The sequence below is a fragment of the Ciona robusta genome, chromosome 2, assembly GCF_009617815.1.
Source record: "Ciona robusta chromosome 2, ASM961781v2".
Taxonomy (NCBI): domain Eukaryota; kingdom Metazoa; phylum Chordata; class Ascidiacea; order Phlebobranchia; family Cionidae; genus Ciona; species Ciona robusta.
This window is the reverse complement of record NC_143236.1, coordinates 8671071-8687056: the sequence shown is the minus strand read 5'-3', so window position 1 is coordinate 8687056 and position 15986 is coordinate 8671071. Positions and strand designations below refer to the sequence as shown.

General features: G+C 34.4%; 1 protein-coding gene across 8 annotated transcripts in view; it reads right to left on the bottom strand.

Annotated features, from left to right (window-relative positions):
* Positions 1 to 7387: 7387 nt before the first annotated feature.
* Positions 7388 to 15986, bottom strand: part of LOC149740915 (neuron navigator 3-like) — a 53792-nt gene continuing 45193 nt past the window's right edge. For 6 of the 8 annotated variants that reach the window (XM_089873452.1, XM_089873448.1, XM_089873444.1 and 3 more), the window contains 18 exons: positions 15806 to 15855; positions 15382 to 15408; positions 15107 to 15166; positions 14723 to 14870; positions 14371 to 14498; positions 14093 to 14113; positions 13792 to 13892; positions 13287 to 13428; positions 12352 to 12454; positions 11746 to 11936; positions 11317 to 11485; positions 10803 to 10935; positions 10338 to 10425; positions 9940 to 10114; positions 9420 to 9531; positions 9114 to 9253; positions 8649 to 8814; positions 7388 to 8233 (listed from right to left, as the gene is read on the bottom strand). In XM_089873452.1, coding sequence (XP_089729578.1) covers positions 7996 to 8233; positions 8649 to 8814; positions 9114 to 9253; positions 9420 to 9531; positions 9940 to 10114; positions 10338 to 10425; positions 10803 to 10935; positions 11317 to 11485; positions 11746 to 11936; positions 12352 to 12454; positions 13287 to 13428; positions 13792 to 13892; positions 14093 to 14113; positions 14371 to 14498; positions 14723 to 14870; positions 15107 to 15166; positions 15382 to 15408; positions 15806 to 15855 — 2192 coding nt within the window. In that variant the 3' untranslated portion in view covers positions 7388 to 7995. The remainder of the gene's footprint in view (positions 8234 to 8648; positions 8815 to 9113; positions 9254 to 9419; positions 9532 to 9939; positions 10115 to 10337; positions 10426 to 10802; positions 10936 to 11316; positions 11486 to 11745; positions 11937 to 12351; positions 12455 to 13286; positions 13429 to 13791; positions 13893 to 14092; positions 14114 to 14370; positions 14499 to 14722; positions 14871 to 15106; positions 15167 to 15381; positions 15409 to 15805; positions 15856 to 15986) is intronic. The other 2 variants (XM_089873450.1, XM_089873449.1) reach the window with 2 other exon arrangements.

The following is a 15986-nucleotide window of genomic DNA, read 5'->3' as shown; positions in this document are numbered from 1 at the left end:
ATGTGAGATTGGACCCCAATACATGATACCGGCATTACGTGTTCATACCGAAACTCAAAAAAATTATTTTTTTTTACAAAAGTCAAAAATGTGAGATTGGCCCCAACGCATGATACCGGTATCATGTGTTTATACCAAAACTCAAAAAATCATTTTTTTGGGAAAATTCGAAAATGTGAGATTGGACTCCAACGCATGATATCATGTGTTTATACCAAAACTCAAAAAAATTAATTTTTTAAAAAAAAGTCGAAAATGTGAGATTGGACCCCAACACCGGTATCATGTGTATATACCAAATCTAAAAAAATCGGATTTTTTTAAAAAGTCAAAAATGTGAGATTGGACCCCTCTGCACGATACTGGTATCATGTGTTTATACCAAAACTCAAAAAAAATATTTTTTTTACAAAAGTCAAAAATGTGAGATTGGACCCCAACGCATGATACTGGTATAATGTGTTTATACCAAAACTCAAAAAATCAATTTTTTTAGAAAATTCGAAAATGAAAGATTGGACCCCTCTGCATGATACCGGTATCATGTGTTTATACCGAAACTCAAAAAAATTTTTTTTTTTACAAAGGTCAAAAATGTGAGATTGGACCCCTCTGCATGATACCGGTATCATGTGTTTATACTGAAACTCAAAAAAAATATTTTTTTTACAAAAGTCAAAAATGTGAGATTGGACCCCAACGCATGATACTGGTATCATGTGTTTATACCAAAACTCAAAAAAATTAATTTTTTAAAAAAAAGTCGAAAATGTGAGATGGGACCCCAACGCATGATACTGGTATAATGTGTTTATACCAAAACTCAAAAAATCAATTTTTTTGGAAAATTCGAAAATGTGAGATTGGACGCCTACGCATGATACTGGTATCATGTGTTTATACCAAAACTCAAAAAAATTAATTTTTTTAAAAAAAGTCAAAAATGTGAGATTGGATCCCAACGCATGGTACTGGTATCATGTGTTTATTCCGAAACCAAAAACAATTAATTTTGTTGAAAAAGTCAAAAATGTGAGATTGGACCCCTTTGCATGATACCGGTATCACGTGTTCATACCGAAACTCAAAAAAATTATTTTTTTTACAAAAGTCAAAAATGTGAGATCGGACCCCAACGCATGATACCGGTATCATGTGTTTATACCAAATCTAAAAAAATCTGATTTTTTGAAAAAGTCAAAAATGTGAGATTGGACCCCAACGCATGATACCGGTATCATGTGCTTATACCGAAACTCAAAAAAATTTTTTTTTTTACAAAGGTCAAAAATGTGAGATTGGACCCCTCTGCATGATACCGGTATCATGTGTTTATACTGAAACTCAAAAAAAATATTTTTTTTACAAAAGTCAAAAATGTGAGATTGGACCCCAACGCATGATACCGGTATCATGTGTTTATACCAAAACTCAAAAAAATTAATTTTTTTAAAAAAAGTAGAAAATGTGAGATTGGACCCCTCTGCATGATACCGGTATCATGTGTTTATACCGAAACTCAAAAAAATTTTTTTTTTACAAAAGTCAAAAATGTGAGATTGGACCCCAACGCATGATACCGGGGGTATCATGTGTTTATACCGAAACTCAAAAAATTTTTTTTTTACAAAAGTCAAAAATGTGAGATTGGATCCCAACGCATGATACTGGTATCACATGTTTATTCCGAAACCAAAAAAAAATTATTTTTTTTTACAAAAGTCGAAAATGTGGGATTGGAGCCCAACGCATGATACCGATATCATGTGTTTATACCAAAACTCAAAAAAATCAGAATTTTTGGAAAAGTCGAAAATGTGAGTTTGGACCCCTCTGCATGATACCGGTATCATGTGTTTATACCGAAACTCAAAAAAATTTTTTTTTTTACAAAGGTCAAAAATGTGAGATTGGACCCCTCTGCATGATACCGGTATCATGTGTTTATACCGAAACTCAAAAAAAATATTTTTTTTACAAAAGTCAAAAATGTGAGATTGGACCCCAACGCATGATACTGGTATAATGTGTTTATACCAAAACTCAAAAAATCAATTTTTTTGGAAAATTCGAAAATGTGAGATTGGACGCCTACGCATGATACTGGTATCATGTGTTTATACCAAAACTCAAAAAAATTAATTTTTTTAAAAAAAGTCAAAAATGTGAGATTGGATCCCAACGCATGGTACTGGTATCACGTGTTTATTCCGAAACCAAAAACAATTAATTTTGTTGAAAAAGTCAAAAATGTGAGATTGGACCCCTTTGCATGATACCGGTATCACGTGTTCATACCGAAACTCAAAAAAATTATTTTTTTTACAAAAGTCAAAAATGTGAGATTGGACCCCAACGCATGATACCGGTATCATGTGTTTATACCAAATCTAAAAAAATCTGATTTTTTGAAAAAGTCAAAAATGTGAGATTGGACCCCAACGCATGATACCGGTATCATGTGTTTATACCAAAACTCAAAAAATCAATTTTTTTGGAAAAGTCAAAAATGTGAGATTGGACCCCTCTGCATGATACCGGCATTACGTGTTCATACCGAAACTCAAAAAAATTATTTTTTTTTACAAAAGTCAAAAATGTGAGATTGGACCCCAACGCATGATACCGGTATCATGTGTTTATACCAAATCTAAAAAAATCTGATTTTTTGAAAAAGTCAAAAATGTGAGATTGGACCCCAACGCATGATACCGGTATCATGTGTTTATACCGAAACTCAAAAAAATTTTTTTTTTTACAAAGGTCAAAAATGTGAGATTGGACCCCTCTGCATGATACCGGTATCATGTGTTTATACTGAAACTCAAAAAAAAAATTTTTTTTACAAAAGTCAAAAATGTGAGATTGGACCCCAACGCATGATACTGGTATAATGTGTTTACACCAAAACTCAAAAAATCAATTTTTTTGGAAAATTCGAAAATGTGAGATTGGACCCCTCTGCATGACACCGGTATCATGTGTTTATACCGAAACTCAAAAAAATTTTTTTTTGTACAAAAGTCAAAAATGTGAGATTGGACCCCAACGCATGATACCGGTATCATGTGTTTATACCAAAACTCAAAAAAAATATTTTTTAAAAAAAAGTCGAAAATGTGAGATTGGACCCCATAGCCGGTATCATGTGTTTATACCAAATCTAAAAAAATATGATTTTTTGAAAAAGTCAAAAATGTGAGATTGGACCCCAACGCATGATACCGGTATCATGTGTTTATACCAAAACTCAAAAAATCAATTTTTTTGAAAAAGTCAAAAATGTGAGATTGGACCCCAATACATGATACCGGCATTACGTGTTCATACCGAAACTCAAAAAAATTATTTTTTTTTACAAAAGTCAAAAATGTGAGATTGGCCCCAACGCATGATACCGGTATCATGTGTTTATACCAAAACTCAAAAAATCATTTTTTTGGGAAAATTCGAAAATGTGAGATTGGACTCCAACGCATGATATCATGTGTTTATACCAAAACTCAAAAAAATTAATTCTTTAAAAAAAAGTCGAAAATGTGAGATTGGACCCCAACACCGGTATCATGCGTATATACCAAATCTAAAAAAATCGGATTTTTTTAAAAAGTCAAAAATGTGAGATTGGACCCCTCTGCACGATACTGGTATCATGTGTTTATACCAAAACTCAAAAAAAATATTTTTTTTACAAAAGTCAAAAATGTGAGATTGGACCCCAACGCATGATACTGGTATAATGTGTTTATACCAAAACTCAAAAAATCAATTTTTTTAGAAAATTCGAAAATGTGAGATTGGACCCCTCTGCATGATACCGGTATCATGTGTTTATACCGAAACTCAAAAAATTTTTTTTTTTTACAAAGGTCAAAAATGTGAGATTGGACCCCTCTGCATGATACCGGTATCATGTGTTTATACTGAAACTCAAAAAAAATATTTTTTTTACAAAAGTCAAAAATGTGAGATTGGACCCCAACGCATGATACTGGTATCATGTGTTTATACCAAAACTCAAAAAAATTAATTTTTTAAAAAAAAGTCGAAAATGTGAGATGGGACCCCAACGCATGATACTGGTATAATGTGTTTATACCAAAACTCAAAAAATCAATTTTTTTGGAAAATTCGAAAATGTGAGATTGGACGCCTACGCATGATACTGGTATCATGTGTTTATACCAAAACTCAAAAAAATTAATTTTTTTAAAAAAAGTCAAAAATGTGAGATTGGATCCCAACGCATGGTACTGGTATCACGTGTTTATTCCGAAACCAAAAACAATTAATTTTGTTGAAAAAGTCAAAAATGTGAGATTGGACCCCTTTGCATGATACCGGTATCACGTGTTCATACCGAAACTCAAAAAAATTATTTTTTTTACAAAAGTCAAAAATGTGAGATTGGACCCCAACGCATGATACCGGTATCATGTGTTTATACCAAATCTAAAAAAATCTGATTTTTTGAAAAAGTCAAAAATGTGAGATTGGACCCCAACGCATGATACCGGTATCATGTGTTTATACCGAAACTCAAAAAAATTTTTTTTTTTACAAAGGTCAAAAATGTGAGATTGGACCCCTCTGCATGATACCGGTATCATGTGTTTATACCGAAACTCAAAAAAAATATTTTTTTTACCAAAGTCAAAAATGTGAGATTGGACGCCTACGCATGATACTGGTATCATGTGTTTATACCAAAACTCAAAAAAATTAATTTTTTTAAAAAAAGTCAAAAATGTGAGATTGGATCCCAACGCATGGTACTGGTATCACGTGTTTATTCCGAAACCAAAAACAATTAATTTTGTTGAAAAAGTCAAAAATGTGAGATTGGACCCCTTTGCATGATACCGGTATCACGTGTTCATACCGAAACTCAAAAAAATTATTTTTTTTACAAAAGTCAAAAATGTGAGATTGGACCCCAACGCATGATACCGGTATCATGTGTTTATACCAAATCTAAAAAAATCTGATTTTTTGAAAAAGTCAAAAATGTGAGATTGGACCCCAACGCATGATACCGGTATCATGTGTTTATACCAAAACTCAAAAAATCAATTTTTTTGGAAAAGTCAAAAATGTGAGATTGGACCCCTCTGCATGATACCGGCATTACGTGTTCATACCGAAACTCAAAAAAATTATTTTTTTTTACAAAAGTCAAAAATGTGAGATTGGACCCCAACGCATGATACCGGTATCATGTGTTTATAACAAAACTCAAAAAATCATTTTTTTAAAAAAAAGTCGAAAATGTGAGATTGGACCCCAACACCGGTATCATGTGTATATACCAAATCTAAAAAAATCGGATTTTTTGAAAAAGTCAAAAATGTGAGATTGGATCCCAGCGCCTAATACTGGTATCATGTGTTTATACCAAAACTCAAAAAAATAATTTTTTTGAAAAAGTCAAAAATGTGAGATTGGACCCCTCTGCATGATACCGGTATTACGTGTTCATACCGAAACTCAAAAAAATCATTTTTTTTACAAAAGTCAAAAATGTGACATTGGACCCCAACGCATGATACCGGTATCATGTGTTTATACCAAAACTCAAAAAAATCAATTTTTTTAAAAAAGTCGAAAATGTGAGATTGGACCCCTACGCATGATACTGGTATCACGTGTTTATACCAAAACTCAAAAAATCAATTTTTTTGGAAAAGTCGAAAATGTGAGATTGGACCCTCCTGCATGATACTGGTATCATGTGTTTATACCAAAACTCAAAAAATTAACTTTGTTGAAAAAGTCAAAAATGTGAGATTGGACCCCTCTGCATGATACCGGTATCACGTGTTCATACCGAAACTCAAAAATATTATTTTTTTTACAAAAGTCAAAAATGTGAGATTGGACCCCAACGCATGATACTGGTATCATGTGTTTATACCAAAACTCAAAAAATTAACTTTGTTGAAAAAGTCAAAAATGTGAGATTGGACCCCTCTGCATGATACCGGTATCACGTGTTCATACCGAAACTCAAAAATATTATTTTTTTTACAAAAGTCAAAAATGTGAGATTGGACCCCAACGCATGATACTGGTATCATGTGTTTATACCGAAACTCGAAAAATCAGATTTTTGGAAAAAGTCAAAAATGTGAGATTGGACCCCAACCCATGATACTGGTATCATGTGTTTATACCAAAACTCAAAAAAATTGATTTCAAAAATGTGAGATTGGACCTCTCTGCATGATACCGGTATTACGTGTTTATACCGAAACTCAAAAAAATTATTTTTTTTTACAAAAGTCAAAAATGTGAGATTGGACCCCAACGCATGATACCGGTTTATCATATGTTTGTACCAAAACTCGAAAAAGTTCAATTTTTTGGAAAAGTAAAAAATGTGAGATTGGACCGCTCTGCATGATACCGGTATCATGTGTTTATACCGAAACTCAAAAAATCAATTTTTTTTTACAAAAGTCAAAAATGTGAGATTGGACTCCTACGCATGATACTGGTATCATGTGTTAATACCAAAACTCAAAAAAATTAATTTTGTTGAAAAAGTCAAAAATCTGAGATTGGACCCCTCTGCATGATACCGGTATCATGTGTTTATACCAAAACTCAAAAAATCATTTTTTTTGCAAAAGTCGAAAATCTGAGATTGGACCCCAACGCATGATACCGGTATCATGTGTTTATACCAAAACTCAAAAAATCAATTTTTTTGCAAAAGTCGAAAATGTGAGATTGGACTCCTACGCATGATACTGGTATCATGTGTTTATACCAAAACTCAAAAAAATTAATTTTGTTGAAAAAGTCAAAAATCTGAGATTGGACCCCTCTGCATGATACCGGTATCACGTGTTCATACCGAAACTCAAAAAAATCATTTTTTTTACAAAAATCAAAAATGTGAGATTGGACCCCAACGCATGATACCGGTATCACGTGTTCATACCGAAACTCAAAAAATCATTTTTTTGGGAAAAGTCGAAAATGTGAGATTGGACCCCAACGCATGATACTGGTATCACGTGTTTATACCAAAACTCAAAAAATCAATTTTTTTGAAAAAGTCGAAAATGTGAGATTGGACCCCTCTGCATGATACCGGTATCACATGTTTATACCAAACTCAAAAAATATTTTTTTTTACAAAAGTCAAAAATGTGAGATTGGACCCCAACGCATGATACCGGTATCACGTGTTTATACCAAAACTTTTGAATCCAAGCTCACAGTCAAAAATGTAAAAATGTTTGTCTACGAAAAATATGAATAAAACTCTATTTAGCCCTAACCACCATACTTCCTCCTTTTTTTTTCTAAGTTCTTTTTTTTTACTTCCAAATCATAAACAATTTTGAAAACGCTTTGCCAAGTCAGGAAATTCAACAAATAAAGTTTTTGTAAATTTTATTAAAGCTCAGTCCATAGGAATGACAGTGCACAAAAAATAAAACAAATCGCAAAAGTAGCTGGCAGAGAAATATTGCAGAAAGTGAAACAGTGGTAAAAAATGACAAAAAAGAAGGCAATTAAAACACAAAAGCAATTGTGAAGAATTAACTAAAATTGTGATGTCATAATGATTCGAGTATGCACTAAAATTTTTTGCAAATAAAACAGCATTTTTTCTAAAAATATTGTTTTCAAAATTACTTCTCAAGTAAAATAATTTTAGGTTTAAAAGTCAACTAAAAGCATCAATTCACCAAGTAATTCTGCCAGTAGCTGGACAAAAGGGACAACAATTTTCCTAGCAAAAGCAAAAATTAGTTTCTGCTGTTTAAAAAATTAGTAAATTTAAACAATTCCGTGCATATCAAGATGATGTAAGGTTATTACACATTCAACAAATTTATGAAAAACCACCATTTATTGATTAAATAATAGAAACTGTGCCAGGACCTAATATCTACGCTGAGCCATAGAAAATTTATGCCTTGTCAACAAACATTTATGCCTAGTCACAAAAATTAAAATTTTATGCCAAGTCATAGAAATTTATGCCAAGTCGCCTAAAGCTCGATCAAGTGAAAGTTCGAACGCGTCATCATGACTTGCGTCACTTTCGTAGTTCGTCGCAGCTTCTTGTAACCGTAGCAACATGTTTAACAATGGATCGGTTGATTGTGATGTCATAGTAGTAGCATTGTCACCACCGACCAATGGCATCGTTGAATCCGACGCGATATCTTCCGCTCGTATCCGAAGTAAGTCACAAGGTGTCGCCCAAGGCCAACTACATAGAAATCATATATTACAATTTTTAAATAATGTTTCATTAAATAAAAAATTTTCAAACATTTTTTATATGTGACAAAATTATTAATTGACAAATTTTTGAGACATAGACACAAAAAAAAACAAAACAACTAAGAAAATAAATAAATTCGTAAATTTAGTGACATGAAATACCGAGTAACATATATAAATTTTTGTTAGATATTTATCTTATATTACACTTTGCCCTGGCAGAAATAAATTGATCGTTCTAATAACATGCCACACAAGGATGAAAAGCAAAATAAAAAATTAAATAAAAATCTTATAAATTTTGTGACAAAATTATTAATTGACAAATTCGTAAAAAAAATCCTAATTTTTGTGACATAGAAATAAAAAAAAAGATTGTAAATTTAGTGACATAGACATACCATTCCTTGACCCATGTAAGTGGATCGACCCACTTGGTGGCAACAGAGGGTTTTCTTTGCTTGACAGCGGATATGAGGTACGGAACGATGGTGAAGTTCCACAAATCATGAAACCAAGTATACGAAGTGTTTGTATCCATGGGGCAACACGAGAACATGCGAGGACCTGTAAGGTAAAGGTGTTCAAGTTTAACAAAATGTTTGTTAAAAGCAAGAAAAATCGTTGAAAATGGAATTAATTAAAGACTGCGGTAATGGACCAACTCTGGCCCATATACTAGGTCAGAAAAATTATTAAATATAAGGTAAAAAATGCAACAAAAAGTTGAATATTTTCACCTAAACCACCAACAAAGAAAACAAAAAAAGAAAACGCAAGAAAAAAATAAAATGCAACAAAAGTTTAGTTTTACTTAGAGCAGCAAAAAAACAACAAAAACGGTAAAAAATAACACAAAGTAATACCTAGTGTAGCATCAGCGGAGCTATGAGTTTCAATGCATTTATTGATATGTTGCCAGCAATGTGGAAGCCACTTGACGACTTTGAACAAACTTTCATCAGCGACTGCTTCGTTTGTCATTTCCCATGTGTGGAGGGAACGCCTGGGTGGGGGGGGGGGTGGTTATGTTTGGTACGGGGGTTATATGGTACGGTAGTGGGGCAATATGGTAACGCGTAAAAATATTAACAATTTTCACGCTCCAACAACCTTTGCAACACCCTAAACCCCCCTGGCTGCGCCACTGTATGTTGATAAAATATACTAACCTTAGAGCCCTGGTTAAATACTCATGAACAGGTGGAGTATGGTTGGAGCATAAGATCCATTTAAACTCATGGTGTAACTGAAGCCCTGATGCATGCCCTTGCTGGATGACACCTGTGGGTATTTACTTGTTTAAAAATATGATGATTGCAAACAATTTGTATATAGTAGGGTGGGGTAAGATGGTTCATGTTTTCATTCTCTATTATCGTCCCATTTGGTGGCAAACAAAGAATATTTACATAATTATAAAACCATAAACTTAAAATAATAAAACTATAGCAGATCTACAAAGTTTCCGTACAGTACAACATAAATGTTTTAGTGTAAATATAAATGGTATTATTTTAGTGGAAAGAGCTATAGTATAAAAATATATATAGACCTATAAACCTATGCCATTGGCAGAATAAATTCTAATGTGATTAAAAACTTAGAAAAGATCAGATTTAACAAAATTAAAACAAAAGAGAATAAAAAATAACCAAAAAAGAGGATTTAAAAATTTAAATTCAAACTGACCAATGAGGTACGGGAGTTGTGAGTGAGCCGTCGCCGTTAGTAACGGATGAAACGCTTCATTGACCGCAGACGAGCGATGTAAATTGTCCAACACGAGGACGATCGGAACGTCCCGTCCGCTACTTTCGGGTTTGCTGCAATTCTCCGACACTAGGTGGAGATAGTCGCGCACCTCCTGTGATGTCATAATGAGGGGGTCGTTAAAAATATTTCGGTAAACTACACCCAAAATCTGGTGGTTATAGAGTTGAATGATTCTTGTGTAAAGAAATTCAGTAAGAATCTGGTGACATAAAAATGTAACAGACAAAAATCCAGCAATTGGTATTATATGAGAGACATATATTTTGTCTTAAATTGCATCATCACTCTTTTATCCGAAACCACAACCAACTTACGTTTTCACTCGTGTGTTTTAGATCCAGCCTCACCACAGAAGGTTTTGCCGAACGCTTGGGCAAACTTTGAACGATATGCTCAGCCAACCTGGAGTGTAAATATCAAGGTTTTAGTTAAATTAAACATAGCATATTACACTGTGCCTTAAATGGTTGGTAGCCACCATAGGTGTCATATTTTTATTATATTTTAACACATAGCAACAAAATTTAATTCCTAGCAGTAATTGTTGTCACTGGCAAAAATATTTTGTCTCTAGCAACCATATTTATTTCCGAACATATTATGTCACCCCAGTTCTAAAAGTTCAGGTACCTATAACATTTAGCCTATGGAGACATCTTTCAAAAACATCCGTGCACCCCTTTCTCCCCTACAAACACTCATGCTGTATTAAGGCCATTGAACAGAGGTCTTTCTAATGCCATCCCACGCTATGAAAGTAAATAGTAATTATTCATTACCTGTTCGCCAATGTTGTTTTCCCTGTTCCTGTTGGTCCACATATCATAACACGACCGTGGTCTAACACCAATCTCGTGTATCTTTCTATCACGTCTTTGTCTATCAGTAAGTCTAATGACAATGCTTCGGTATCTGAAAAGTAGGGGAATGTTATAACTTGACAGTGAGCATGAGGTGTATGAATAAACCATGTGTGTCTGGTGTATGAGAATACACCCATGTTATAACTAGACAGTAAGCATGAGGTGTATGAATACACCATGCGTATCTGGTGTATAAGAAGACGCCCATGTTACAACTCGACAGTAAGCATGAGGTGTATAAGAAGACACCCATGTTATAAATCGACAGTGAGCATGAGGTGTATGAATACACCATGTGTGTCCGGTGTATAAGAAGACACCCATGTTATAACTCGACAGTGAGCATGAGGTGTATGAATACACCATGTGTGTCTGGTGTATAAGAAGACGCCCATGTTATAACTCGACAGTGAGCATGAGGTACACTTACCCGATATCTTTATTAGGATCGTGTCAACTTCCCCCACAATGTACCCGCATGGTAGCAGCGTAGGAGCTCCACCCCCCACAACCCTTTCAGCGTCACCCACAGTATAAGAACAAACACAATCAGGCTTTAAACCAAATCCACCGATTGGGTCAATTTTACGGCAATATTCCTAAAGAAGAAGTTTTGTTAATCAAAGAACAAAACATAATGTAGAAATCGTCAAGCTATAATTTTGTTTTAAAAGTAAAAAAAATAAAATTTAAGAAAAATATTAAAGAACCATTTAGTAATGCATGAAAAAATGTTTCTAAAATAAGGTTTTAACTAAGAGTTATGAAGAAAGTATATCCTAAAAAAAAATAAAAAAATATTGTATATCTGTTTGAAAGTAAAAAAACTTTAAAAAAGGAAAAAATCAAAATATTTTACCTGAAACACGTTTTGAACTTTTTCATCTAACTGCTGCCATCCAGTGGAGCGAGGGACATAACAAACTCCGAGAATTGAACGATGACAACGTGGTCGCTCATCCGTGTCATCGGGGGTCACATGGGTTGGGAACTCAACCATGACGCGCATTCTGACATCACAATGGTCGATTGCTCGCAATGGATCGGAACCTGAACAACAAGAGTGGAAACATTAAAATGGGATTGCTTTGCCGAAGTTGTCATTCGGTTGGTCCTTAATGTGTGTTTGAATAAACTTTGAATGAATGTTCACAGGACGTTTGGTTTTTGCGTCAGAGCGAATATGGAATTATTTTATCCTCTTATTTAAATGAGAGTAATTATTTTATCCTCGCATGGCCGGAAAAAACAATTGCTATGACAAAAAAAGGTTTCAAGGCAGACCAAACATGTTTTAAAAATGTTTTTATTTTCTTTTTAATTCGTTTTTTTATGTCTGTAGATCTTAAAAATATTTATTGCATAATTATTATTTCTATCCACTTTATGTAGAGCTCTTTAGACCAGGTCCTCAATAAAGTTTATATCCAAAACTTCGGTACATCACTCACTACAACAAACTTACCCATATAGCGTTCATTGCTTGGTGAAACCATATCCAGTGACATTGTTGATAAACCAAGCTTGTTCAACCTTTCATTTTCCAATCTTAACATTTCCATCTCAGACTGTGGATATAAAAATAATGAAAAATGCATAAGATCATTGAAATATATATAAGATCATTGAAATATATATAGGATTATTGTAATATATGTGTAAGGTTATTGTAATTAAGTTGTAAGATTATTGAAATATATCTTCATATACACTGTTGCTCTAAGGCATGTTACAAATCTAATACAGATCTTATGTTAAAGTATATTTATAAAGGCAGTTTAATGTCCTTGCAATATTGGTATGAACCTCCCCCCCCCCCTTCCTATAACAAGGTACACCAAGACATTCAGGATGTAGGCCAAAGTTGGGTCCATGCCGACGCACCCAACACCCACACACACACTTCATGTTATCATTGTTAACCTCATATGCACCCGCTTTACACTCCTTAATCCAAAAGCTTTACTATAGCTGTCTGGGTGACTGAGAGCATGCCCTTATTTTCTACATAATAGTTTACCCCTTGAACACCTACCTATTTCCAACCCTAAACCAGTGTTTTTTTACCTTTTACTTGCTGCACCCTTACAAATCACCAACTAATTCTCACAACCCCTTCTAGAATTGCTTGTATAGAACAGACCTTACTTAATTATCCAGCATCCCTGCACATCTGGTTAAGAAACCCTGACTTATAAAGACCCTTTACTCCAACCGACCCACCCACTTTAACCACACCCCCTCCAACCTCCTATCCACTTTAACCACACCCCCTCCAACCCCCCCACCTACTTTAACCCTACCCCCTCCAACCTCCATCCACTTTAACCACACCCCCTCCAACCCCCATCCACTTTAACCACACCCCCTCCAACTCCCCATCCACTTTAACCCACTCACCCTCATCCTTTGCATCGCATCTTGCATTTGATGCAACTGATGTTGCGATGTGAGCGCCTCCAATCGAATGTCTGTTAACTTTCTCTCCTTTTGAAGAAGTTCTTCTCGTAACTTAGCAACAGTCTCACTGTCTTCTTGCTCTCTGAAAGAAAGGAGATATTTTCAAAATGAAAAAAAGTAGAGACTCAAAAGATAGTTTTGTGAAAAAAGTTAGACAATCTACAGATTTAATTTTTTATTACAAAAAAAGTAAAGTTGTGCGCCTTATTTGATGTTGATCATTGAAGTGGTCACAAATAGAGCATAACACCACGGATGTTAGAAAAATGGTCCAACTCTAGCCCAACTCTTCAAGTCCTATAGTGTGCCACAAAACAGGACACGACCCATATAAAACAGAAATCAGTATGGTTTAAGATAATGGGCCAACTGTTGCCCAAATCCCAAGTCCCACAACATAGGACCTGACACCCCATCTAATATATATAACACAACCAAAACTCACGGGATAGCTATCGTTGCAATAGACTCGGCTTCTTCCATCTCAGCTGCGAGGTTTGGTCGAGACTTTCGTTTTCCAAACGCTGTTTTGATTGAATCTCGTAACTGTGGGTGGAAACGTGGATAAAGTTGATTTAATAAAAAAAGGGGTTTTCGGTTGATTAAACTGTTTTTAAAAAATCTTGTACAAAAAATCAAATATATATATTTGCATTATATGAGTTGTGAAAGTATTTTGATGAATATTATAAAATATTTTAATTAGATATGTTGCGTTCGATATATTATATTTCTATGAGTTTCACCTTTTCACCGGTCTCCTTTGCCTGCTCCAATAAGCGTGAAAATAAAAATTAGAAAACTTAAGTTGAAAATTGTAAGCCAGCAAAATTTAAATACTTGGTTAAAAAACTATATTTTATTGTTAAAAAATACTTTTGCAACACTTAAAATGTGGCAACACTGTTAAAACCAATCTGGCAACTCTTTTAGAAAATAGTGTTGTAACACTTTTAAAAAATACTGTGGCAACACTGTTAAAAATATTGTGGCAACACTGTTAAAACAATCTGGCAACACTGACCCAGTGTTTCTTTTTTCTTTTCCCATCCTCAGTGCTTCCCATGCTGGACACGCTTGTCTTGGAACTAATGCTTGATAGAGAGCCAGATGAAGCTTTCTTTCTTAAGTTGGTTGGTTGGCCCGACCAATCTGGGTGGAAGGATTGCGTTATATTTGTATGTTATATGTGTATATTCCTGCTGTCAAGGGTAATGCAACCTAAACCCCAATCTTGGCCTGAGTTAATAGGGCAATGGCCTAAATCCTAGGTCCCATGGTGTGCCTCACCCATATAAAATAGAATGTGCTTATACAATGTTCAGGTGATGGGCCGACTCTGCAAACTTTACAACATAGAAATAATATAAACTCACCGTCAGGGGATGGATTGCGTTTAAGGTTTTCGATCGTTTGACGTAATTCTTGTAACTCGCTGTCTTTCTCTTCAGCGGTGACGGATAGCTCCCTCAAGCGGTCAGTCATCGTTGAAAGACTTTCTTCGAACGCAGAAACAACTTTCGCCTGAAATGTTCAAGAAATTTAAACAAATGCTTTTCCACAGAACTGTATTTCGACTTTCCATGGTTCATGGCCCCTTTTAGATACACTCATAAACACACAACTATATCAGAGAAAATGCAATGTAACAAAAGGCAGTGCAGGCTGGTAGTGCTTACCAGACTTCCAGTTTATTTAAACAATGATTTATATTTAATGAAAAACTGTTTTTTTGTTGTTTATTCCAACTTTATACTTACATTAGTAGAGAGATGGCTCTGTATGCTCCCATCTCCATTCACTGAGCCCAACTTCAACTTCTGTTAAAATACACTTTGAACAAAAACTGTTGCTAAAACAAAATTTAAACAAAAGCTTTAAAGAAAATACTTTTGGTAAAAAGGACTCTGATAAAAAATATTGGTCAAACAACAACTTTTGTTGGAAAAATTGTTTGAACCAAAATATGTTGGTAAATAATTGTTTGATAATCGTTCATGGCAATATGCAAACAAACATGCAAACATCAACTTACCATCTGAGGAATGTCTGCTTCTTCTTCCTGTTACAACAAACACACAACATTGAACATACAACACAATGGATGATCGAATTTATATGTGGAGGGGCAACGGCAGTCGTTAAAACACGGGTGTTCTGTTTCAAACACCTCGTACCCGCTTACAAGTTACCGCATAGGTGATTGTTATTATGCCTGGCTAACAATTTTGACAACTTATTTATGAAAGTTGGGTTGGAGTCATTGCCATAAGGTGTCTTGCCCATACAGACAATAAATGAATACACATAATAAATTTACCAAGAAACGTATGACAACAACTGCATAGCTCTTTGGCATTCAAATACAACATAAAGCATGGATAATTACTTATGGGGCATGCATTATTACATTCATTATAACGTGGTATTATGATGTCATACAGTATATTATGACTCACCAATGAATAAAGAGATGTTGCATTTGATAACACTGAAGGTGGACGTGTACCTGTATAAGATATTTATGTTTACTTAAGTTTTGAATCTCGACTGTGGGCATGGGAGTGGCAACCATGGATAAGTCACTCAAGTTCCAACCCACGAGGATATAAATGACCAAACCAACCAAAAGTCATGTCT